General features: G+C 40.5%; 1 protein-coding gene across 1 annotated transcript in view; it reads left to right on the top strand.

Annotated features, from left to right (window-relative positions):
* The window catches only part of prex2 (phosphatidylinositol-3,4,5-trisphosphate-dependent Rac exchange factor 2), a 101219-nt gene that overhangs the window by 47076 nt on the left and 30188 nt on the right, over window positions 1–23955 (top strand). The window contains exons 14-26 of the mRNA XM_014975713.2: window positions 1553–1628; window positions 2745–2817; window positions 4595–4737; window positions 5108–5200; window positions 7532–7680; window positions 7771–7856; window positions 9422–9558; window positions 11755–11872; window positions 12472–12656; window positions 15253–15414; window positions 18141–18363; window positions 18452–18659; window positions 23645–23824. Coding sequence (XP_014831199.2) covers window positions 1553–1628; window positions 2745–2817; window positions 4595–4737; window positions 5108–5200; window positions 7532–7680; window positions 7771–7856; window positions 9422–9558; window positions 11755–11872; window positions 12472–12656; window positions 15253–15414; window positions 18141–18363; window positions 18452–18659; window positions 23645–23824 — 1833 coding nt within the window. The remainder of the gene's footprint in view (window positions 1–1552; window positions 1629–2744; window positions 2818–4594; window positions 4738–5107; window positions 5201–7531; window positions 7681–7770; window positions 7857–9421; window positions 9559–11754; window positions 11873–12471; window positions 12657–15252; window positions 15415–18140; window positions 18364–18451; window positions 18660–23644; window positions 23825–23955) is intronic.

Below are 23955 nucleotides of genomic sequence, written 5' to 3'. Positions count from 1 at the left end.
CATAGGGCCTGAGAACACCAGAGCTTAATTGGACGATAAAGCCTCTGCTTAATTACATGGAATTTCCTGGCAGAGCAAGAGAGAGACGAGTCAAAACAGGAGAGGGGATAAACTACTCAGCAGCCCCCTACATGTGCAGCTCCCGTTTTCCCCCCTTAGAGCTCTGCTTTGTCCTTTGTCCTCTCAACTTATCAGCTGTTTTTAAATGTCCTCTCTAGATCTAAAAAGCGTAAACTGTTAAACAACAAAAGAGATGATTGGGGATGATGGGCTCTTTAATCTATAGATTGTGGTGGGTTTAGACTTAGACAAATGCATCAAAGATCACAAACTGCCTTTGCGTAGCATCCAAAAAATGATGTTGGACTTTCTTTTTTGTGCTGATGAATCACCCAGAAGCTTAGTAATTACATATGTATATGAGCTTCAGAATAAAAAATGATCCGGTGTATTATACTCCAGTAATTCATCAGGGCTGAGCAGTTGATTAAAGCTTGAACTTTTAGCTTCCTGGTAATGATTTATTTTAAAGCTTGCTTCGAAAAGACAGCTACATACATCTCCACTCACAAAACGTCAAAACAAATGTTCCCCATCTTCAGACAGCAAGTGAAGGCCATCTTATTTGACCTTTACCTCTTTAACTCCTTAAACTGCTGTTTCCTTGACCCAGACTCATGGCTACCTGCTGGGCACACTCTTTTTACTTTGACATTCTTTTGCCCCCCCACCCCCAGTTACTGTAGATCCTAGTCTTCTAGTTTTGGTTCCCTTTCAAAAAAAAAAGCAAAACAAAAACAAAAAAAAGTTTCTTCTGGTGAAAACTGGCTACTTTGCATTGACATTTCAGCTTGTTGGAGTCAAGCACACGCTGCAAGATATGCTGACATAACAAAATGTTTTACTGTTGGGGGTTAGGGGGGGGGGGCACCTCTTGCACCCCGCCCCGCCTCGCAATCTGAGCAGTACTAGCTGAGATTGGACTTTAACTTGACCCCGCAAGCCTTGCCTGTACGATGAGAGATTGAAACTCATCTGTGTGTGGTTGTGCGAGTGTGTCGGGGCGATGGTTTGCCTGTGGTGGAGGCGGTAGAGTAGCGTTAAGTCACAGCAGTTCAGGACTTTCCCGGCCCTGCGGCTCTGCCCTGATATTGCGTGTCCCCCTGGGACGCCGCAGCATTCATGGGAAAGTCACGGCTACGTTTCAAACGGCATTCTTGGGGTCTGGCAGAGTGCAGCCCAGTGCATCAAGTCAACAACAGCAACACTGTGCCAGCTTCTAACCAAGGAATGCTGTTTTGCTGTCAACAACCCCTAAGAACTCACTTAGATAAATGACACAACTGCGAGTGCTTAAAAAGTAGCCACACCTTGCTGACAGCAGGAATTATTAGTTCGCCTTTTGGCATTGTGCTTAAATAGACCAAGCTATTACTCCGCCGCACGTTCTCCGTCTCAGATCATTAAAGGGAGAGCAAATGGTTACAATAAATATCCTGAGAATCTCTCTATAACGCTGCCATTGGAAATGTCTGCTTTTGTTGTTATCCAGGGATAAGGACTACCATTTACGGACCTACAAGTCAGTGGTCATGGCTAACAAGCTCATAGACTGGCTTATTGCACAGGTAAGCTACAGAGGTAATCAAAGGGATTCATAAACCTTGAGCTTTTTCACATTTTGTTACGTTATACTACGAACTTTAATATATTTTATCAAGTTTGTGCAGCCAGGTTAGGGTAAACTTCTTCACAACCTCTGTCCTGTCGACGGTGTTGCTTGGTCTTCATGATGCCGTTTCATCACTAATGTTCTCTACCAAACCTCTGAGGCCTTCACAGAACAGAGCAGCTGCATTTAAACAGGGATTAAATTACACACATGTGGTCTTCGTTCTCCACACACTTCAATTTGTAGTATTGGATTTAGTTTTAGTGTATTTATTTGTGCTCCAAGTATGTTATGATGGTTATTTATCTCATCTATAATTCCAAAACTGTGTTACACAAGCTAAGATTTTTTTTTTTGTTTTAATGGGTCAAAATTTGCCATCGTGATCTTGATGCTAATTGCCAACTATAAAATTGACAACGTGCTGTTTTTAATCATATTTTCGGTGTCTTCTGAGCTGATTGGAAGCAGATTTGTTCAAATGAGAGCCAAAAAACCAAAAACTTAAAAAAACAAAAATGGACGTAGCTGTTATCATAACAGGTTGCCGAGAGGATACAAAAGAAGAAGAGCAGAATTGATTGTACGGCTAAGCTTTATTGACCCTGACAGGAAGTGCTCAGCCTGACAGATTGATAGCTCTGTACAGGATTACAACACAGACATGAAACCAGCACAGTAACCTCAGCGGAATCAAATGCAGATATCGCAATGATTTCATCTGCCCTCCACTGCAATCCTGTTTCTGCTTATGAATCTTGTGTGACCCGGGCCAGTCGAGTCGCCCACACTTCCTGCAGTGGGACTTCCAGAGCTGTCACACTGCAATGTCTAGACATGACTTTGGATGTGGTGGAAGTAGGATGCAGCAGAGCCGTGACATCCCCAAGGCTCTGCTGGCCTTGGGGGTGTTTGGACGGAGGAACAAAGCAGGAGTGTATGTGTGCCATTTCAACTATTCCCCAAAAAGCAGACACCCTTCTTGTGCTCTTCTTGTTTCATTTGTTACTTGTTTTTCTAGCCAGTGTTCTGTTTCTCAACTATATAATTTTATTTTTGTCTGTTGGTGCAGGGCGACTGCAGAACAAGAGAGGAAGCGCTGATCTTGGGGGTAGAGCTGTGCGACAACGGCTTCATGCATCACGGTACAGCAGTCTGTCCCGTTCAGTCAAACTTCTCCATAGACTTAGTGGAAGCTAAATGTTAAATTCAGAGAAACTACTCACAGGGCGCCTGGCATTTAGCATCCTGCCTAAGAACACAACCATTCTTGTTCTCTTTCCATTTAATCCCTTTGACACAGTACAGAAATAGAATCTTTTTCCAATCCAGTGAATTAATTTGTGTTTGTGCGACTGGTCAATGGATACCATCATGCATGCATACATGCATGTAGCCCAAGTTCTGAGGTCATGCACGGTTCACTCTAGCTCTGAGAACCTTTACATGTAAAATGGACAGTCACTATGGCTACACTTTGTTTATGAGACTCCGGTTTATTTTCAAGCCCAAACTTCCTGTACGCCAAGGTTTACATCATCGGGGATCCAGTATGAATCACATGGAGCCTTCCTGTAACCCTGTGATGTAACCTGCTCCAAATGCCCACAGTTCAAGCCACACAGTACAAATTAACCAGCACATCTAAAGAACATAACAACCCTGGCCATCAAAACCCTCTTTTACTTCCTCTGCCTCCAGGATAATTTTACTATTCGTGCCTGTAAGTTATTTGGCCTGACGACATAGCTATTAAAACTACTGGCCGTATATCTGATTTTGAAAGGAAATGAGTGAAGGAATGTCAGAGGGAAGCTCTTTTTCCCTATTGGGCTCTTTTTTTTTAACGAGCTGCAGTTCTTGTAGATGCTTTTGCATAGCTTAAACAGTGATATGTGTCTGACTAAGCAAGGGGTTCCCTTTCTGTGCTCCCTAATTTTCATGGCTTGAAATTTGGTTTTGCAAGTTCTTGAAGAAGCTGTATTTGAGACTTAGCTGCTGTCATGCTAACAGGGAAAGTTGGAGCTCACCGAGCAAAGTCTAGTGTAGTATCCGATATGGCTACGGCAGATATAGAATATAGGCCAATATGAACTATGGATTTGCTCTTTTGACAGTTTATTGTCAATCCGATTCCTTTGAATGGCTCTTTACCCTGAATGTCAAGGCTTGAGTCTTAGTTAGTGAGAGCCGTTCTTTCTTTTCTTGCTTGTAATGCTCTGTGCACATTGTAATATCCATTATTATTTTTATTTAAATTAAAATTAAAATGTTTTTAATCTTCAATAAATACAATACAAGATATTTAAATATTTAATAGTGCAGAAGAGGATGTTTGTTTCTGCAAAAGCAACTCAAGTCCACTTTTCACCTCTATTTGTTGCATTTTTCTTTTATAATGTTTCTGTGTTACAAATCAGCACACAGCACTTGCAGCAAAGAACGACATGGGTATTTGACATTTATAATTTATAGTTGTATGTTTTATAAAAATACATAGCCTTTATCTGTGTAATTACTTACAAAATCTACCTATTGGTTTGATTACTCATTTACTTACTTTCTTACTTACCAGTTTATCTACTTTTTACTCATATACTGACTTGCTTACTTAACTAACTTAACTTATTTTCTTATGTATGTACGTATTTGGCTCCTTATTTAACTACTTACCTACTGTATTTACCTACTTGGATGTCATACTCTCTTCCCTACTATTTTCTGTGACCAAAGACAGTTGATAGGAACTCTGAATTTTACTCCCCCCCCCCCCCCCCCGTTTGTAAAAATTATGAGTCGGCCAATTTGATTCCTACTAAAACCTTTATTTTATCATTAACGTGGCAACTCTTTCAGTTAACATAGTTCCATGTTTGTTTTATGTTCTGATGTTAATTGATACCACTGTCGCATCTTTCTCAGTGCTGGAGAAGAGCGAGTTTAAGGATGAACCTTTGCTGTTCCGTTTCTTTGCTGACGAGGAGATGGAGGGATCCAACACCAAACACAAACCCTTGAAGCACGATCTGAAAATAGTGGAAAATGTGATTGCAAAGTCTCTCTTGGTGAGTTCTTCTCGATTAAGCTTCCTATTGTATCGGATGCTAAGTCTTGCTACAGTTTGCCCGCAAAGTAGTCTTAGGCCCAGTGATTTAATATGGAGGGCACAGCTGTGGCAAGGAGGGAAAAAAAACAACAACAAAACTCTGTTTAAAAAAAAAAAAAACATTTATACCCCAGTAAGCAAGAAGAGCATTCCTTTCAGAAGAATGAGCAAAGTACTATAAAATCTGCTATCTGTCTGGAGCAGTATCCTCTCCTTCTGGTGTGTGTGTATGCGTGTGTGTGTGTGTGTGTATGGATGCCAGTGCTCTGTGTTTTGCTCTGCTGGCTTGGACTTTTGCTCGTACACAACTTGTTGTTTTTTTTCCCCAGATAAGGCCAAGCGACGGAAGCTACGGCTTTACCCTGGAAGAAAGAAACCGAGTCCCCATCATTAAATGTGTGGACAAGGGCTCTGCGGCTGAGGTGAGGCGTGTAGACGAGACAAAACAGACAGCACTCCACACACACCCACGCCTTGTAAACATTTTGTGCCTGACAGAATAGCTGGGGAGTCTGGTTGTTGTTATTTAGTGAAATTCCTGCAGCGCTTGAACCTGCAGAGCTTGGGTGAGGCCAGGATCTGTGGCCGGAGCAATGTAGAAGAGTTGTCGGGACAATGGAGGTTGTGCATGCAGTTCCTTTTTGCCGGAAAACACGTGGAGTGCAGCCAGCTGAGTTAGCAACTGGAACGAGAGGTCAGTGTTTAGTGCCGGTGGAGGAGGTAACGTTGGATAAAGAAGTCTCTGTAGAGTGAATTTCAGTGACTGAAACAAAGACACCACCACAGACAGAGGAACAAAAGGCAGGCGGGCTAACTGGGGCATCAGATACAGAGCTTTGTCCAAAAGATTCCTCACCGGGTCTGCGGTTGGCTGGAGTCAAAAAAGAAGATTTTGCTTCCCAGATAAAATTCTCCTCATTTTTCAGGATTTACTTTTCATTGAAAGTTTGCTGAAGGAAACAGCTGAGTGAACACAAATAAGAGAAATAATAAAAAACAGAACTGGAAATGTAGCAACAAGCAGATCTCTCTGTCTTACATAAAACAGATCATTCTTAAGTAAAGAATGTGTTTTATTCAGTGTAACACTTTGCTCACTTCTGCTGTGATGCATTTCCAGAAACTTGCACGCTTGGCTGGACAGGCATAAACGTCAGAGGGAAATGAAACAGAGACAGAAGGAGAAAACCTGCACGCCTGGGTTAAATCGCCACTGTTTCTCTGTATTGCTCTGTAGCACATAATTGTGATACAAATTCAAATTATTACACAAATTTGATTTAAAAATTAGGCCATAAATTATAAAGAACTGGAGGTACTATTAAATTGGCGTTCATTTTGTTTGTTTTAAGAAAACACTAAGATGTTTAAATTAAATTCTGATGAGATTTTTCTGTATATTCATCTTAGACATGAATATTTTGATACGTTTTGGGCTTTTGTTTTATTTATGTCAACTGAAATTCTTCCAGGTTGGATATAGTACACAGCAAACAGTTTTGATTCTTTTTGAAAACAAGAATTGGGGGGGGCTTAAGTTCAAATTTGTTGACAAAATTACACTTATTTGTTGAAATGCACAACTGTACTAGTATTTGACTAAAACGTTCAATTGAAAGTTGCAGAAAATCCACACATTTTTGTAGCCATGAACATGCTTCTGGAATATTAACTGCATGATATTTACTCCTCAGGAATCGTTCTCAACTTTCCTTTGAGTTCAGATTTTGAGGAAGTTATTACAGAAACTTTTAGGCAAAATTATCTCCACGTTGCAAAATCAACTTTGGTGTGTGCTTGGGGATCATTGTCCTGTTTTTAAATATTTGACCCAAACTGTTGTCCTCGAATGAACGGAAATCAGGTTGTTCAGCCTGAGAGTTGATACTTGGTCAAAACTGGGTGTTCCAGCTGGTCAGTGATACTAAAGACACATAAAAACTAGAGAGGGGATGGATAAAGCATGCCAATTTTAATCGTATAACCTTTCCACCACCTCAACCTTATGGAATGCTTATAAACGATGCTTAAACGCTGACTCAGTGGCAGGAGACCAAACAGTTTAGATTACCTCCCAACAATTATTACTCCACTGGGAATATGCCAGGAGCTACTTAAAAATGTGTGGTCCAAGAACAAAGTTCTTGTATTTAAAGTGAAATAAAGTTTTTAAAGGTCCCTGGCTGAACAATAAGAATGTGTTGCAGAAATAACTACATAAAAGTCTGTAATTAATAACGTTAATTCCCATTAAGATTGCATGTCATCTTCTCTGAGCTCTAGCTGCTGTTCTGCGTATCAGGACCTTTTTATTCTAGTGACGGCCGTGAGCTGTAAGTTAAACTGTATAACGTTTTCAAGTAGAATTAAAATGAAACTCTGCACACTACATCATTGGGGTATAGCTATTTTGTCTGTTTTTAAAAGTTTAACAGGTATTTGGTCAAATCTGTTCAGTTCCATCTTTTGACTCCTTTTTATTTGACCCCTCCTAAAAAAAAAAACCCACTGAGACATCCTTGAAGGTTTAGCTGCTTTGCAGAACTGTGCGTGTGTATTTTAAGTCTTCAGTCTTGGGCATTAAAACCTCATAGGAGAATCCGGCAGCATTCTGGACGGCAAAGATAAATGGATTATGGTGGTATTTTTACGTTTCAGACAGACGGTCTTTCCAGTTCTGTACGACACGACACAAAACTTAAAGCTTTAAATATCTTTTGTCTCACTACTTTTGTATTGTATTGTATTTTTAGATGGCTGGCCTGGAAGTTGGGAAGAAGTTGTTTGCCATCAACGGAGACCTGGTGTTCCTTAGGCCGTACTCTGAAGTGGAAGTTCTCCTCAGGCAGTGTTTCAACAGCAAGGGACCCCTCAGGGTGCTGGTCAGCACCAAGCCGAGAGAGTAAGGCAGATCCGTGTGCGCACTGAACTGTGAAAATCGTCTTTGCGACTGCACATCTCGGTTTTGGTCGTATCTCTCTCCTTTCTGCAGGACGATAAAGATCCCGGACTCCGCAGACGGTCTGGGCTTCCAGATCCGAGGATTTGGACCCTCGGTGGTCCATGCTGTTGGAAGAGGTATGAGATGTCTGTCTGGCTGCCTCAGCAAAAGGGTCGCATTTGTTTTTACCAGCAGCACAGCTGGCAGGCAGCTGCTGCCTCAGTCTGTGGGGAAATGCATGACTTGGCTGTTGCGTGAAACGTCACAATGATTTCCACCCACCTATTCACATTTTTTTCTCTTTGGATCGTTTTCTCTGTAGGGTGTACAAAGGGCCTGCATTCATCAGAATCCTCCTCTCCCTCCGCCGTTCCCTAATAGAGCTTGTATAGAAGCGCTGCTATCAGGGGTGGAACAAAATGGGGTCCAATCAAAAAACAATCCATAGCCTTGTCTGGCTCCCCTCTGGGGGAATTGAATCTTTTTTTCTTTTTTTTTTTTCCTAAAGCAATCTAAATGGGATAGGAGGGTTGAAAAGTGCAGGGTAGGCACTTGCATGTGGATTGAGAGTGTTGACTTGATGGTGTTTCATGGGAACCTGCTGTGTGTTGAAGTGGAAGCACTGAGCTCAAAGTGTAGGATGAGTCTAATCCCCCCAGCTTCTCACCACAGCTCCTGTCCCCCGGTGTTTGGGGTCTAGCAGGAACAGGTAATACCAATTAGGAGACACGCGTGATGCTGGTTGCACAGAGAACTATTGATTATTGTGTCGTATCATCCGAGAGCTTCACTTGCTGATGCTTTTAGGGGAGGCCACAGAGAAACTGGCGTCCATGTTATTTGACTCTACAAACTAAGACGATGCTTGCGATGGATCTCTGCGTCCGAACCACTAAAATTATACTTTTATTGATTTGTTTATTGTTTGCTACTTTTGAATTGCAATTGTACAATATGTGAAATCGCAACTTTCATCAAGGTTTTTTTTTTTTTTTTTTAAGTTTGCAATATAGCAGTTGCAAAGAAAAGCTGACGTAGGTGAGTGCTGTGGTGCAACTGATTTCAAGTCGTCTTCCCAAAGTCACAATGTCCCACCAAAGAGGAAGTTGTTTCATTGAGCTTATGTGTGGGTTTTTCCAACCAATTCAGAAAACTATCTGAATTACTCATATGGTAGAATAGCTATAAGAATAACAGTTATTCTGAAAGTCGGAGGAGTTCATTAAACAGCTGATTTCTGAATGCTTCTCACGTATTTATTTCATTTTTGTCATCCATATTTCTCTATTTCCCTCCTCTGGCTCTGCCTTCAACCACCTGCATATGACTGATTTAGATCATTCCTAAATAACTTTGAAATGGGCGCCGCCCAGAAATATTAGTGTTCCCTATTTGAGCTCCCAAAAGACAAAAGAAATCAATTGAAAATATTTACCTCCTCATGTGCTTCCTCTTAGTGCTTTTAACCTTGACGTTTTCCTGTAATCTAAATCATGTCCCTTAGAGTGGCCTACATCTACTTTAGATAAACGACTTCCCTCCTCTGAATACTAAACTCTCCTTCACACGGCTCCTTCAATGCTTAGAACAGGAAATAAAGACACAAATACAAAGCCGGAGAATGCCGACTGCTGCAGTTTTGTGTCGAGGATGTAGACGGCGTTCTTCACCTAAACTCTATTCTTTTCTTTTTCACCGACAGGAACGGTGGCAGCCACCGCCGGCCTTCACCCTGGCCAGTGCATTATCAAAGTAAATGGCATCAATGTGAGCAAGGAGAGCCACGCCAGTGTCATCGCTCATGTCACCGCGTGCAGAAAATACCGACGACCATCGCAGGTACGACAACAGGAGAAGCTAGTGCAGGCAGAAGGGGATAGAGTGCAGATTAAATTAATCTGGCATACGTTCTGTCCGTTTCAATGGCCATTATCCATAATATGTGTCAGATCAAGGAAGTGAAACTAACAAAATAAAAGATAAAGTAGGGCCAGAAAAACACGATGCAGACTTCAAGTAACTTAAAACATGTATTGAAGAAAATTTTTTAAAAATGTCCAACATTTAATTTAAGTAATTGGAAAAAGAAAATGTCCCATATTAAAAATATTATTTATTATTATTAAGTCCTGCTCCTCTTCCGAAGGCTCTCAGAACCATTGCATTTAAATAACACAAAGCAATAAGAGGCAAGAACAATTCTTTTTACAAATGGGATTTATTTTTCCCATTCAGTTATTGCCCTTAAACTGAAGGTAGCGATAGACTATGCATTCCTTCTCCGTCTGTTTTTGTCGTTGGGTTTGATTTTTATTCTCTTGTTTTGCTTGCAGTTTTCCCGTCTTTGAATGATCGCTTGCTGGCGGTGACATTTTGAACTATTAGCCGATTGATCTGTTTGTTGTGTAATGGATTGGCAGCATGGGAAAAATGTGAGGCTGCAGTGGCAACAGAGAGCCAAAGAAATGAAAAAAAAAAAAAAAAAAGAGCAGTAGTTATGAACACAGAATAAAGCCCCTCTTTGCTCCCGTTTTACCTTTTCCTGTAGCTACTTTTCTTTTTCTCAAGGGTGATTACACATAAATAATAGTGTTTTGTTTGCTCCAGCAGCATGACCCCTGACTCATAGTGAAAGACTAGTAGACTGCCGATTGAGGTGGTAAAAGATCTGGAGATGACTGGAGAAAGAAGGGCAGCCCGGAGGGTGGCTTTTCTATTTATTTTAGCTGAGTGGTTGAAAGCAGACTAGTGTAGGAGGAGAGACCGCCTGTTAAAGGTGGGAAATGGTGAAAAAAGGTGTGTGTATTGTGCCAGTTAGCAATGATGTGCCATTACAATGGAGATCTGTTGGGATTTTAAGCACTATAGCAGGAGATCTAGTTTATATCTTCCGTGGCTACAAAGGAACTGCCTTCTCCTTCTTGTCCTCTGCATATTTCTGTGTGCGGTGGGGGGGTTAAGCACATGAAGACCAGAGAGCAAGCACAGTGTGTAGCCTTGGCAAAAAACAAAACAAAACGGTGTGGGTTTGGGTGTGGAAAACCGGCGCAGACAAATACACACGCCTGTGAGGCACGCTAGAATGGCTTGATTAGATTGGCATGGGTTTATTTTTGCGACCTAGCAGAGCACCGTGTTTCCATATGTTTGCAAAGGCTTTCTGTTGTTTGCGATGCCAATCCAACTGTGACAGTGAACAACATGGCTACGCAGAATCAGCTGAACATGCTACGGGCTCCAGCCTCAGCCTATGCAGACACAGGAGATTTAGCAGCAAATCCAACACCATTCATGGCATTTTGATAAAAGTGACGTTAGAGAAAAATGTAGATCTTTTATCATTAGAGATGGTCTGATCAGTTGTTGTTTTGTTTGTTTGTTTGTTTGACAATTTCTAAAATCTGGGTACCACACTATTGCTAAAATATAAGGGTAGCTTTTGAAATGTTTTTCTGGCCTTTCAGTCACCCTGTTTTATTAGAATAGCAGTTGCTATAAATCAGATTAATGCTTATTTAAAACTGAGAGACTATGATTGTGGAGTGGGTACTTTAGTTTTTGTTTTTTTTTATCAATTAGCTTGATAGCACGAGTAGCATAAATAACACAGCAGTGTTATTTATGCTAATCCATTCAGTAATAAGTAAAACTTTGAGATGCACCAAATTAATTTGCCAAAATCAGAATCAGATAATTTTCCCTTGAATGGCTCTGATCAGTTTTCATTTTTCATTTTCTTTTCATGCTGAAAAGTCTGACTTTTTTTCTCTCCTGTTCATTAAATTTCATAAAATTAAGATATGCAGGTAGTTTTGGTAAATAATAACATATATGTAATGTATTGTTTACTTTGATGTTCTTTTTTTTAAAAATTTCAATAAAAATGAAATAAAGGTTCCAATTGCTTTTGTGCAGAAATGCGGATTATCTTGTAACTTGTTAGATTCAATAATATATCTTACCAATTAAAACAATCTTCCTCTTGAACCCGTTTGTGAAATGTCTTTGATGAACAGTCATATTATTGTGTTGCAGCAAGACACCGTTAAGTGGATTTACAATAACAGCGAGAGCGCTCTGGAGGAAAACCAGAAATCTAACCAGAAACCCACCCTGGAGGAGAACGGAGATGGCTTCGAGGGCAAAGTGGAAGGTGACCACACACAAACACACAAGCGTATTCACAAAGCACATAATCACCCATTTGGGAGAATACGCTGTGGTCCACAGCATTTGTGAATGTAACACATGCCTGTTCACACGGATACACTTAAGCTCATTCTTACCGAATTAGACGCTGCTCTGAAACAGGCTCATCTGGATTGTGTTAGTCTGAGAACAGCCGCTTCCTTTGGCTCATCAAGTGTTAATTTCCCTCAACAATTTATAGATCCCAAAGAGAGAGTAAAACAAGGAAAGCTATTCCCCTCTCAGCAAGTTGCTGCAGAGCACAATTTATTGCCATATTAAGTCATTTCATTAGCACAGGGCGGGTTAATTTAGTGGAACTACTCATCTTTTTTTTTTTTTCTGCAGGGATAGATGGAGGAAAACCATGAGTAGTGGGTCTTATTTTTGAATTATGCTCCGACTTGGTGGTCTGAGGCCTCCTTTGTTGCTGGATGCGATGATGAAATCAATGCTTGCAACATCGCCAAAGTGCATCCCAAAAAATTTATGAATTCGTACCGTTCTGTTTGTGTGACTAAAAGCATACCGAATTCTGCCCTTTGTGTGATTCTCCTGTTTTAGAAGTGATGGACAAATTCAACACGATCGCCATCATTGATGGGAAGAAGGACCACGTGAGTCTGACCGTAGACAACGTCCACCTGGAGTACGGCGTCGTGTACGAGTATGACAGCACCGCTGGCATCAAGTGCCAAGTGCTGGAGAAGATGGTCGAACCCAAGGGGTTCTTCAGCCTCACTGCGAAGGTATTGGCTCGCTTTGCTTTTGAGATGAGGTCAGCGTGCAAATCATTTAAGTCCCACAGCAAAATTCAAACTCGATATTTAGAGGAGGCTGCTCTAAAATGCATATAGAGATTAAATCTGTATCTAAAGAACCAAACGTAGGAGAGTTGCAACACATTCAGAAAATGCTAAAAAATGAAAGTAAAAAAAAAAAAAGAATACTAAAGATGCACAGATTTTCTGATCTCCAGTTTTTCTAAAGCCATAATTCCAATACCAGTACCAGTTTTAATAAATTATTGTTAAATTAATTGATTTCTATTTCACAATTATCATTGGCTCAGGTCAAAATATTTCTTCTCTCTTCCTGCTCTGTTCGTTTATAACTACCTACCTTATGATTATGGACATTATTTTTGGGGAAGGAGTCTTTGTAAAACAGGCCAGACTAAAGCAGTTGCGCTTCTTCTAACTTCAATTTGAAAATGCCTTGGTTTTAAATTGGCTGCACATGACCTTACCAAATGTCTAGCTAATCACTGGTCAGGGCTGACGAAGTTTGAAAATCAATAATCAAAGTCAGCAGTTTTTGTGCTTTTCTGTAGATCACTGAAGGTTTTTGTTTAAAGCGACATCCTGGAACATTTTGAAAACAGTAGATTAAAGTGTGAGACTTTAAGCCATTCTGCAAAGTCTTTCCTTTCAAGACAAAGGGTCATGATCCTCCACTTTGGGCCGAGGCGAAAACTTTCTGGTCTTGAATGCCTCTCGAGGAGCTTTTAAACCAAGAGGAGCACTTCAGCATTGGAAAACGCTTAAATAAATGCTGCTCTATGCAGTCAGCTGTTGCATCCAGAAATGTAACCTGAAGCCTGAACATGCATGCAGGAAGCCATAAATCAGCTCTGCTTAAGGCTGCAAGGTCTGTAGGGAATAAGCTCAATTGGGATGAACTGAAACAAGAAGTTTGGACAGATGTATGTCAAAACTTTAAAGCATATGAAATTGGCAGTAAAAGGCTTCCAAATGATTCGCCCTTCAAATTGACTTTTTCTTTCTTTCTTTTTTTTTTTTTTTTTTACAATGTGTTTGCTGCAGTGGTGGGGCTCCTCTTACCTTAGTCAAGGTCATCATTTATGGAGAAGCCATGAGAAAAATCAAATACATGGCTTGGTGCTTTTGTCTGATTTAACAGGAAGGAAGCAGCCAGATCCTGTCGGTTCCAAATCTCATTTTACTGATCCTTTATGGTTGTAACTGGCTCTATAAAATCAGGAATATTTACAGTTGGCTACTCTGGACCATACGGCTTCAATACATCCCATTTTTCCTGTAATAGTTTCTAAAGGAGTGAAAAAGTTACATCTGTGTGAAATACAATGAAGTTGAACAAAGGCACCTACAACTCATTTTGCCTCTTGTTTGGTCCTCTGTATGTCCTTATTGGCTTTTTGCATGAACGGAAACAAATGGGGGTGAGGGAGAAACAAACAATTTAGACTTTTTTTGGACAATCATGTTTGCATTACAAGTAAGTCGTCAAGATTCAAGTAAAATGCATAACCATAAATATTCAGATAGGAACACCAACACTTTCTATTTTTTGCGCAGGAAATGGATACACCGTTTTGTGATTTGAATTAAAAATGACTAAGCATTTAGTTTTTAATCTGTAATGCTCTGATAGCTAAAAATGAGCATTGCAGTGGCTCAGATTTGAAATGAAAAACATTACATTGTGCAAAAAAATAAAAAATAAAAATGTCTGTGAGCTACTCCTGCACACTTAAAACCACCAGCTTTTTTTCAAAAGGCCTTGCAAGCAAATTAAAACTGACAGCCCGCATTTTAGTCATTTCATTTCCCGCCTGGTTTAAGAGCATGCCTTTTACGTCCCAGCAGCGATGTTCGTAGAATGATCATTATTGATTTAAAGCACACGGAGGATGGCAGATCCACTCAGACATGAAGATGCAATGCTTCCTGAAGTGAAAAATACCCTTTTGCAGCATCTCTCTGCCAGATCTTATAATGAACGGCATCTATCTTTCTTGTAGTAAATTATTTCAGATCAGACGTGAGAACATGCCTGGAGCTAGATTTACAGTTGTAGCGTATAGTTTTTACTGTAAAGCGTTTTTCTAAATAAGAAACCCATTACAAAAAAACAAACAAACAAAAAAAGACCCTACCAAATAGTATACCATAAAGTCCTTAAAGTCATAAAGTAAATTGTACCGGCGTTTTCCCATTGCTGCAAAGTGAAAGTAATTTTAGTATTATTACAAAGATCTGCTGCAGCATCCTCTATCATCCTTGGAGAGTTGGGTGCTGTGTTAAATGCGGGCAACTCCACTTCAGTCTCTTCCTGCAGCTACATTTTTCTCCCCTGCTTTCCTGTTTTCTTTATGTCTACTTTTTGAGCCGAACAACCTGGGTGTATCTTCATGAATTTATGGAACGTGGGCAATTGTATTCAGTCCAGTTTAGCTGCTCGTGAAATTCTGCAGAGAAATAAGACTGGCTTTTTATTCATGCGCCATTCGTATGATTTTCGGAGGCTCTCTCTCATATCAATTCATCATCGCTGTCTCTGTTTACCCTCGTCTGCGAGCAGATCCTGGAGGCTCTGGCGCGGAACGACGACATGCTGCTGCAGATGTGCGGCAGGTTGAGCTCCAGCTGTGACGTGATACCCGACGACTTGCAGGTACGCTTCAGTGCGATGTGTGGCGAGAGGGCGGAGCACATCAACCGGCGCATCACCAGTTACAGAAAGGTACGACGATGCAAAATAATGATTTGAACCAGATAAGCACCCTAAGATTCACTGATATTGCAGACAAATTTTTAAAAAAGGAAGCATCATATTCAAATACTTTATTCCATTGTGTCTCAGACATCAGGGGGAATAAAATGGGAGTTTGAATAATAAGTCTGTCTGAAATTCTGATTTATAATAACAGAATAAATTGGTATTGTTTGAGAAAAAAAAAGAAGCTTTTCTCCTTTTTAAAAATATCTGGTAGAGTCAGTTTACATTACAATATCCCTGTGATGTTGACATAACAGAAATAAAAATAGGAAGTGAAAGATTACCTTAATTACATGAGGTTTAAAAAAGACAATAATCATGTAAAATATGAAGAAAAATAGAGAAAAGAGCAAAGCAAGTTGGATTTTTAGATTCTCTGTATTCAAGTAGACTGTGCTTGAGCTATTTTGTAAAAATGAAATGTCAAATACAAACACTTGTAATAAAGTACAAGTACAATTGCTCACAGCACATGCATTTATTTATTTTTATTTGCAAAAAACCTCGAAAACTTGTCCTTTTTTCACCCCTCTTAACGATGATGTACTACTTTAGCTGGTAAATCACATAAAATGTACATGACATTTCATGGTTGTGCTTGAAACATGACCAAATGACTGTTGTAAATTGGCAGAAAACAATGATAAAATAATAAAACGTTCCCAGAACACGACGTTTACCAGAACCAGGACTTTTTAAACCAAATTTGAGATGAAAAGTTGACATTTTGTGTCACTTCTCTTCAACATCTGCACACATTCCTCCATAGGCATCGCATGCAAGTGTACGTGAGAAAAACAAAACGGACAGACTAACTCGACATTAGACAGAGGTCTTGGATTAATTACCACTTATAAATATCCTTGCAAAGTCACAGCCAGGACATCCAGTTGTGTAAGATCCCCTTTGATTGCAGAACGTTCCTCCTCAGACCTCCGGGGAGAGAGACGGAGTGGGATGTGTGGAGGTACGGACTGATTAAAGCCGAGATGAACAGAAAGATGGAGCAGAAAGTGATCAGAAGGAGAGATTTTTGACTTGTGCTGTGAAACTTCGAGCTCCACATTCAATTCAATTCTAATCCCAGATGGAAATTAAATGAATAATAAAATGACAGATGTTACGGCAACTCCTCTCCTTCATCCTTTGTAATTAAACTAACCACGATAACTGAAAAGAAACACTTTGTTTTGTTCCTTATTTAAAAGATGCAGTGCAGTATAATATAATTGGGAATTTCTTTCTCCAAAGAATGCTTAAAAAAAAATATCCAGTGTTGCTAAACATCTGCTGTAAATACACAAGGCGGCATGTTGGCGCTGTGATGGAGTTCAGGGAAAAGTACAAACAATTTGAGTGGATCCAGGACGACCTTCCAACTCCCTCTGCACCGTGTTTTTCATAGATGTTCAATTTTCTCTCATTTTTTCAGAAGTTGTCTTTCTTTCTGGCTGCTGTCAGATGTTCCCGCACAAATCCTTGATTGTTGATCCCTTCTGGAGGATATTTGGCCCCTAATAAGCTGCGTACACAGGATCCACGTGTGGAAGATTGATCCGAGTTTTGTTGCAAAGACATGTCTTTCAGTAGAAAACATGTTTGACATTTACTCTGGAAAACAGAAATCTGCAGCTCTTCAGCAGCAAATCTGAAACATGAACTCGCATTCCGGAGCTCGCTGAAGTCAAACATGAAAAGTCCCAATTACAACATGATGATATGAGCGGCTGCGCACCATTTCAGCTCCGTTTACCTTGGTCTAAACAACGAAGGGGTTGTGTCGGGTTCTGGAGATTTTTCCACACGTATGAGCAATGGCAATCTGAGGAACCTGTTTTAAATCTTTTGATTTGCTTAAAATATTTGAGTTGCCACATGAAACAGAGAGAATGCTAAAATTGTACTGAAATGCGTGTTTTTGCTTTTATTCCAGAGCCAACTCTCAGATGAGTAAAGGACAATGCGGCATTCAGTTAACAGATGCTTTAATGTGTTTCACATGTAGCCTTTCGATACTTCACATCAGCTAAGCAATGCAAGGTTACATCTTATTAAAATGTTTCCATGCTTTGAAAAACTCTGATTACCAATGCAACCCACCTGGAAGTTATTACAGGGGTGTCCGCGCATCCTTAAAAAGTTTTATAAATCCATGTATCTCAAATTAAAGCCTTAAAATGTCTTAAATTCACATAAAAGAAAGTTGACTTTCAATGAGTTAACCACAGGTCTTAAATGTTGTCGTGGCAGGACTATTTAATCTTATTATATATAATTTGTTCTTCTCTTGTCTGTCAAACAAATGCTTGAGATCCATGTAGACGTCTTCGTTCCAGTCTGTGAATTGAGGCGGTTGAAGGTACCGCTAATGCTAATATACCCTTGCTAGCTAGCATTTTCTTGTGTCTACTGCGTAAAAGTGTAAATGTTTTGCTGTCATTGACTGGACAATGGTCATCTTCGCCCACTCATACGATGCTATGTGCATTTTGGGCAACAAACCTTGTCACTACTAAATACAAAATATTTTGTACATTTTTAATGTCTCACAGGTCTTAAATTTAATTCATAATGGTCTTAAAAAGATCTTAAAAAGCCTTAAATTTTAGTTGGTGAAACCTGCAGAAACCCTGTATGAGAACAATTATAAACTCATCATGTGGTTGGATCTCTCCTTTACTTTGATGCAGTTTTCTCGGGTACTGAAGAACAGAGCGTGGCCCACCTTCAAGCAGGCCAAAGCCAAAGTCTCACCTCTCCACAGCAGCGACTTCTGTCCCACGAACTGCCACATCAATGTGATGGAGGTCTCCTACCCCAAGACCACAACCTCGCTGGGCAGTGCATTTGGTGTGCAGCTGGACAGCAGGAAGAACTCGTTGGAGAAGAGTGCACGGAGCGCTGGAGAGAGCGGTGAGGATGGTGCAGAGCATGGGCATTTTATTTAATTATTTATCTAGCTGTGACAGGGTTTTTACTGACGAAAGGGGTTTGTGTACAGGTAAGCTGAACCCCATGGTGAACGCCCAATACACCATCACAACTATGGCTGCCCCGTCGAGTCACAGTCTGGGTCGGACGGAGGGACACGGACTTCGTTTTCTGCTCCGAGAAGAAGACCTTCTCACCCTGGACGCATATCAGAAACTTCTTTATAAACTCACCGCTGCTGTCAAGGAAATGGAGACACACGGCGCCCATATTCACGAGTAAGTGGCTTTAAGTACTTCATGGTATAGAAACAACGTGCTGCATATTTGTGATGGAGAAGGTTAACGTTAGCATTTTTTATTAATTAAAAAAAAATGAGAGAGAAAAAAGAGAAAAGCATGGAGTACATTTGTATTCTGTCCACTTCACCCTGATGCTGGTAAAATCGAACAGACCTACAGTAACTGCCTTCAGAAGCTATGCAAACATCAATAAAATTCATGCTTACAATTTATTTACAGCATGAACTCTACTGTGAAGGCTTCAGAGGATTGCTAGAAAACATTAAAGAGCAAAAAGCATCATAATGACCAAGGAACCCAGCAAACAGGGTTGCGTTCTAAAATAATAGCTCCGAATTTCTCACAGAATAGTGAAATATTCAAACCCGGATAAGCGGAGCAACAATCCAAGAAGCAGCCGCTGGTAATTCTGCAGAGATTCACAGCTCATTTTGGATAATCTGTCAACAGGACAGCTATTGGTCATGTACTGCTCAATCCTGGTCTTTACGGCAAGAAGAAAGCCAAAAATTAGCATCATTTGCAGATTGCCATAAGCCATTTAGAGAACACAGCAACCATGTAAAATGAGGCTATCTGGTCAGATGAGACCTATAACTATTTTTTGTTTGTTTGTTTGCTTCGTTTATATGCACCCCGGGCGCAGTGCTATAGTAAAATATAGTGGTGGCTGTATTATGTTGTGGGGATGCTTTCCATTAGCACGAAAAGAGAAGCTGCTCAGAGTTGATGGGAAGAAAGGATGTAGCTAAATAATGGGCAGTCCTGAAAACCTTTTAAGATCACCAGTGGTGCCCGGTTGCTAGGTGAAAACTGAAAATCACAGACTTTCTACCTTTCATTTGGGAAGGCCAGAGGCATTTTGCTGAGCAGGATGAGGGAAAAGTTTGAATTTTACAGATGTGCAAAGTTGGCAGGTACATAAAAGGACAAACAAGGCAGGATTTTAAATCCAAGTATAATTTTTCTTCTACATTACAATTACGCGATACTTTGTGTGGGCCGGTTAAAATGCAATAAACTTTAGGATTGTAGTGTGAGAAAATGTATAAGTTCAAGCAGTATGCATGTGCTGCATATCAAATACTAAATTGGCTATGTGTTGTCAGATCAAACCACTTTATTGACTGCCTTTTTTTTTCCCCTAAAAAGCCGTCCAGATAAATGAATTGTAAGAAAGGAATTGAATGAGGTACATGTGTAGGACACATTGCAAGAACAACTTAGACCATTTAAATTAAACCATTTGAAAACATGAATTTCTTAACGTGCTTCATTCTTTAACCCAGCCGTTAAGGCATTTCGTTTGCCTCATAGAACAAGGATGAGCTTAGAATCCGTTGCTATATTCGGGTTCACCACTAAATCCGACTAATTATCGCTCACTGAACCTTTAATATTACAACCTTTAATACGTCATAAAGTTCTGGCCGGATTTCATGAGGTGACAAAATCCCTCTGGAGACTTCAGCTGTTTTTATTGCAGACTGCTGAGATGTTTATTTCTGTTGTAAAGTATTTAACCATGATGGCTGACTTACCTTTGGGGCAAGGCTAGAGTCATTGAATGCCCCATAGGAATGTGTTTTTTATTAAACCAGCCAAAATCTGTTCATTCAACATTAACACCAGTTACGCCACTTATCTGAAGCTGTTCTTATCTTGTTAGTTATGTGAAGAAAATAACTGAAGACTCCTTATAAATTGGGTATGGATCTTTCTACTGAACAAGAAATAGAACCTCTACGAAGAAAGGCGGGTGTTGCAGAGACGGCCCCTCCTCTCTGAAAGCTTCTCACCATCAAGGCACCAATAAAACTTACCTGCACAGCAGTTAGTAATTGCTTGCAGACTGCTCTGTGATTGTTAAGCCTGCTATGAATCTTCAGGTAATCACTCCATTGATTTAGTCATTAATGGCCTCCTCTTAATTTGGCGAACGAGATTAAAAGTTGCCCGATGAAGCGGAGCTGTCAGCTCACTTCGTAAATGATGGGCAGCGTCCTCAGCAGGGTTTTAATGTCTGAGTCAAGATAAATTCTGTCATGCTCCTGTCACTGCCAATTAGCTCGCCGGCATCCTCGCAACACGCCGAGGAGTCCAGGAAGCATCTAGCGAAGCGATAATGACCTTTACCGTGAGCTGTCTGTTCGACATGCAGACTACAGAGAAGGAGCTTGTTAAGGGTAGGAGGATGTGAGAGTGGGCACGAGGGTTTTCAGCGCAGGCACTAATTTGGCTTGTTGCTGGTTGCAGTCTGGCTGCATCTTTTTGACCTCTGAGGGACCGCGAAGCCTTCCTTAGCACTTCTTTAGATTGATTTGTATATTAGGCTGTTCGCTGGCGGGCCAAGGATCATTACTAATACTTCTCATGCTCTGGTTCTCGCCCTTCTGAGGTCTCCAGATTCCTTTTTTTTTTGTTTTGTTTTTTTTTAATTTCCAATCCTTCGTTTTTGTTTGCCATCTCCAAAGGCATCGCCACAAGCTTGGATTTTGTTCACTTTTTTTAGCCGCCTCCTTTTTTGTAAGCCTCTTAGAGGTTCTCTTCTGCAAAAGTAATGAAACGCTGAAGTGGCTATTTTATATGTCATGTTGAACGTATCCTTCTTCCGTTCTGAATGCCAACAAAGGGAGTCTGCTGCATATTCACAGCAGAGTATAAATATCCATATAATTTAAGGAAAGATAAAAACTTTGGACACAGTTTGCCGTTGCGTAACTTCTTGGCAGACTTTCGAGGAATCCATTTTTAGGGAGAGACCTGTGACCTTTTGTTTCTATGCCTCAGAGACTGGGGTCACAGCTGCAAGAGGACATGCTCGATGACGTGCTTCTTATCAGGACTTCCTCCCTCCCAAGTCCGAATAACAAATCTTCTTACGTTGCCCTTCTATTTCCATAACTTTGTTCTTAGGTTGCACATTTAACAGCACCTGGCAGTGATTTAAAGATGCAGGGTTCTTGGAGTGATTCACCTCAATCTATATTAAAGGGAAATATATGGTCATATTTTAGAGCCAGAAAACATAAAAATCAGGAAAATATAAAACATAAAAAATTCATAGTCGGTTTTTCCATTGTTTTCAAAGCGCATAAGTGATTTTAAAACACTCTCCTGACATGAGAAGAATGTTGTCCTCTCAAGACGTTGTATAACTGCTCCATCTTGAAGCCTCCTGCTCACAGTCGCCGAGGAAGCGTAATGGATTTCTTTATTCTATAAAACTTTATTTTTTAAAAAAGGAACCCGTTCATTATATTCGTGGCTGAGTTTTTAAGGGCAAATGACATATTTTTGTGAGAAAGCTGCATATGGACTAATGGGTGTGGCTGATGCGTCTTCTGCAAAATATTTTAATGGCTACATTACTGTATTACTGTGAAACTCTCATCAGTAAAATACAGTCTTATAATGTGACTTTTTATGTAGAGTTTTTCACTGTCTTTTTATATATGGTTTACACTCTAGATGTCTTTAGCAAAACGGAACCAAAGTCAAATTCCTTGTTTGTGGTTTTAAAAAGAGAAACTTGCACAGTCACTTCATTGCCTTCAAATGTAATGTATTCTGGCGACACAGCTGTTGTATTTCACTACTACGTTCTTAGTGGTAAAATCCAGCCTTTTTGTTGGGTGCCAGATTGTTAGGTCTCAGAGCTGCTGCAGGTCAGCACTGAGACCAATTCTCCTGATTTTTAACAGTTCTCCTGAATTTTCCCTTTCACACTTAAGAAATATTCAGGAACTCAAAATTAAGCTGCAGATGTGGTTGTTATTTTTGTTCTGGATTGTTATTGGTATATATGCATTGATGCCCATGATGTTCATTCTTTGGCTGTAAATTTAATCCAGACTTCTTGTCTGGCTTCCTTTTTCTTTCTATCAGAATTTCCTTTTACAGATAATGTATATTATGAAGAACCAAATGTGCCATAATTTAGTAGTTGCATTGAAGTATGTTTTTTTATTTTTTATTTTTTGCCCGATTTCATTCTCTTGGTCATAGCTTCCCTGCATTTGAGCCTTTAGGACACCATCTCTGATCCATGTATTGTTATTCGGCCATGTCCCCCAGTCCTCATAATGGCTTCAGTTCTTTAGTAATGAGCAGCCAATCACAGATCTAGCAGGGCCTCTCTATGGCGATGGAATGCCACTTTGTTTTTTAGGGGCATTGTGGCAGATTCTGGACCGAACTGTAATGAGGGCATCTTTGCTGCCTTGTCGGCATGCAAATGAATAGAAAGGAGGTCAGTTGGGAGGGAGAGAGAGAGGGTAGAGTTGAGGAGATGTTTGGCTGGCGTGAGGAAGCTATGTTCATTTTGATGAACAACAGACTAACGCAGTCCCTCTCCAATGCTTCCACTTTGAAATGTCTTGGAGGCCGATGGAATGACGTAATGGAAAATGTAGGCAGGCTCAAACTGAAAGGCGTCCGAAATATAAACAGACATCGCGTGTCAGAGCAAATGCGTGGGGGGGAGGGAGATCAAAAAAGTACAAGCCTAGCATTTATTGGGATATGGCTTTAAACACCACCATGTGTTGTTGCAACTGTGAAAATATCCTGTCCATCCTCTTCCTGCCCCTCTGATAGACATCTAGCAGAACAGAATGAAAGTCAGTGGCAGCACAGAGGGGGGAACTGATCTCTGCATCCGCGTCACAGCATGTTGATACAGCTGCCCTCTTACATGATATTTGAATCTTTAAATACGATTGGGACCTCTGAGCATCTTAAGATTTTGTGCCGGCGCCAAATTGAAACAAGCCAGGGTTTTGTTTGGCCCACGCAGTCCTCTATTGGAGCCCCAGACACGAGTGGCGTCTGCTACGCACTGTAAACACTGCATCAACAACCCACCAGACGATTGTGTTAACTTTATTATTTTTGATCTTTGTGTTTTATGCAATTCCCCTTCACTTTTTTCCCCGTGCTTTTCTCTCGGTCTGCATCAGCCTTCTATCCTCCATCACATATCCTGCAGCGACAGAGGTGAGACACCCAGAGAGCTACATCTCCGCAGAGAGTGAAGGGGAGAAGGCAGAGAGGAATGGGAAGAAGGTGTGTTTCAATGTGACGGGAGACGAGCAGGAGGACTCTGGACATGACACCATCAGCAACAGAGACTCGTATAGGTAACACTCGAGAGAGAGAGAGAGAGAGATGGTCACATAACATCTGGTTCTTATAGTAACTTGTTCTTTGTCATAAATGCATACATACTAAAACAACAATTCATGACTTATTGTTTTCAAAATGCATTGGA

The sequence above is a fragment of the Poecilia mexicana genome, unplaced genomic scaffold (genome assembly GCF_051168715.1).
Source record: "Poecilia mexicana isolate PSO_F unplaced genomic scaffold, ASM5116871v1 scaffold_20, whole genome shotgun sequence".
In the NCBI taxonomy this organism is placed as follows: Eukaryota; Metazoa; Chordata; class Actinopteri; order Cyprinodontiformes; family Poeciliidae; genus Poecilia; species Poecilia mexicana.
This window is presented reverse-complemented; position numbering and strand designations above follow the sequence as displayed.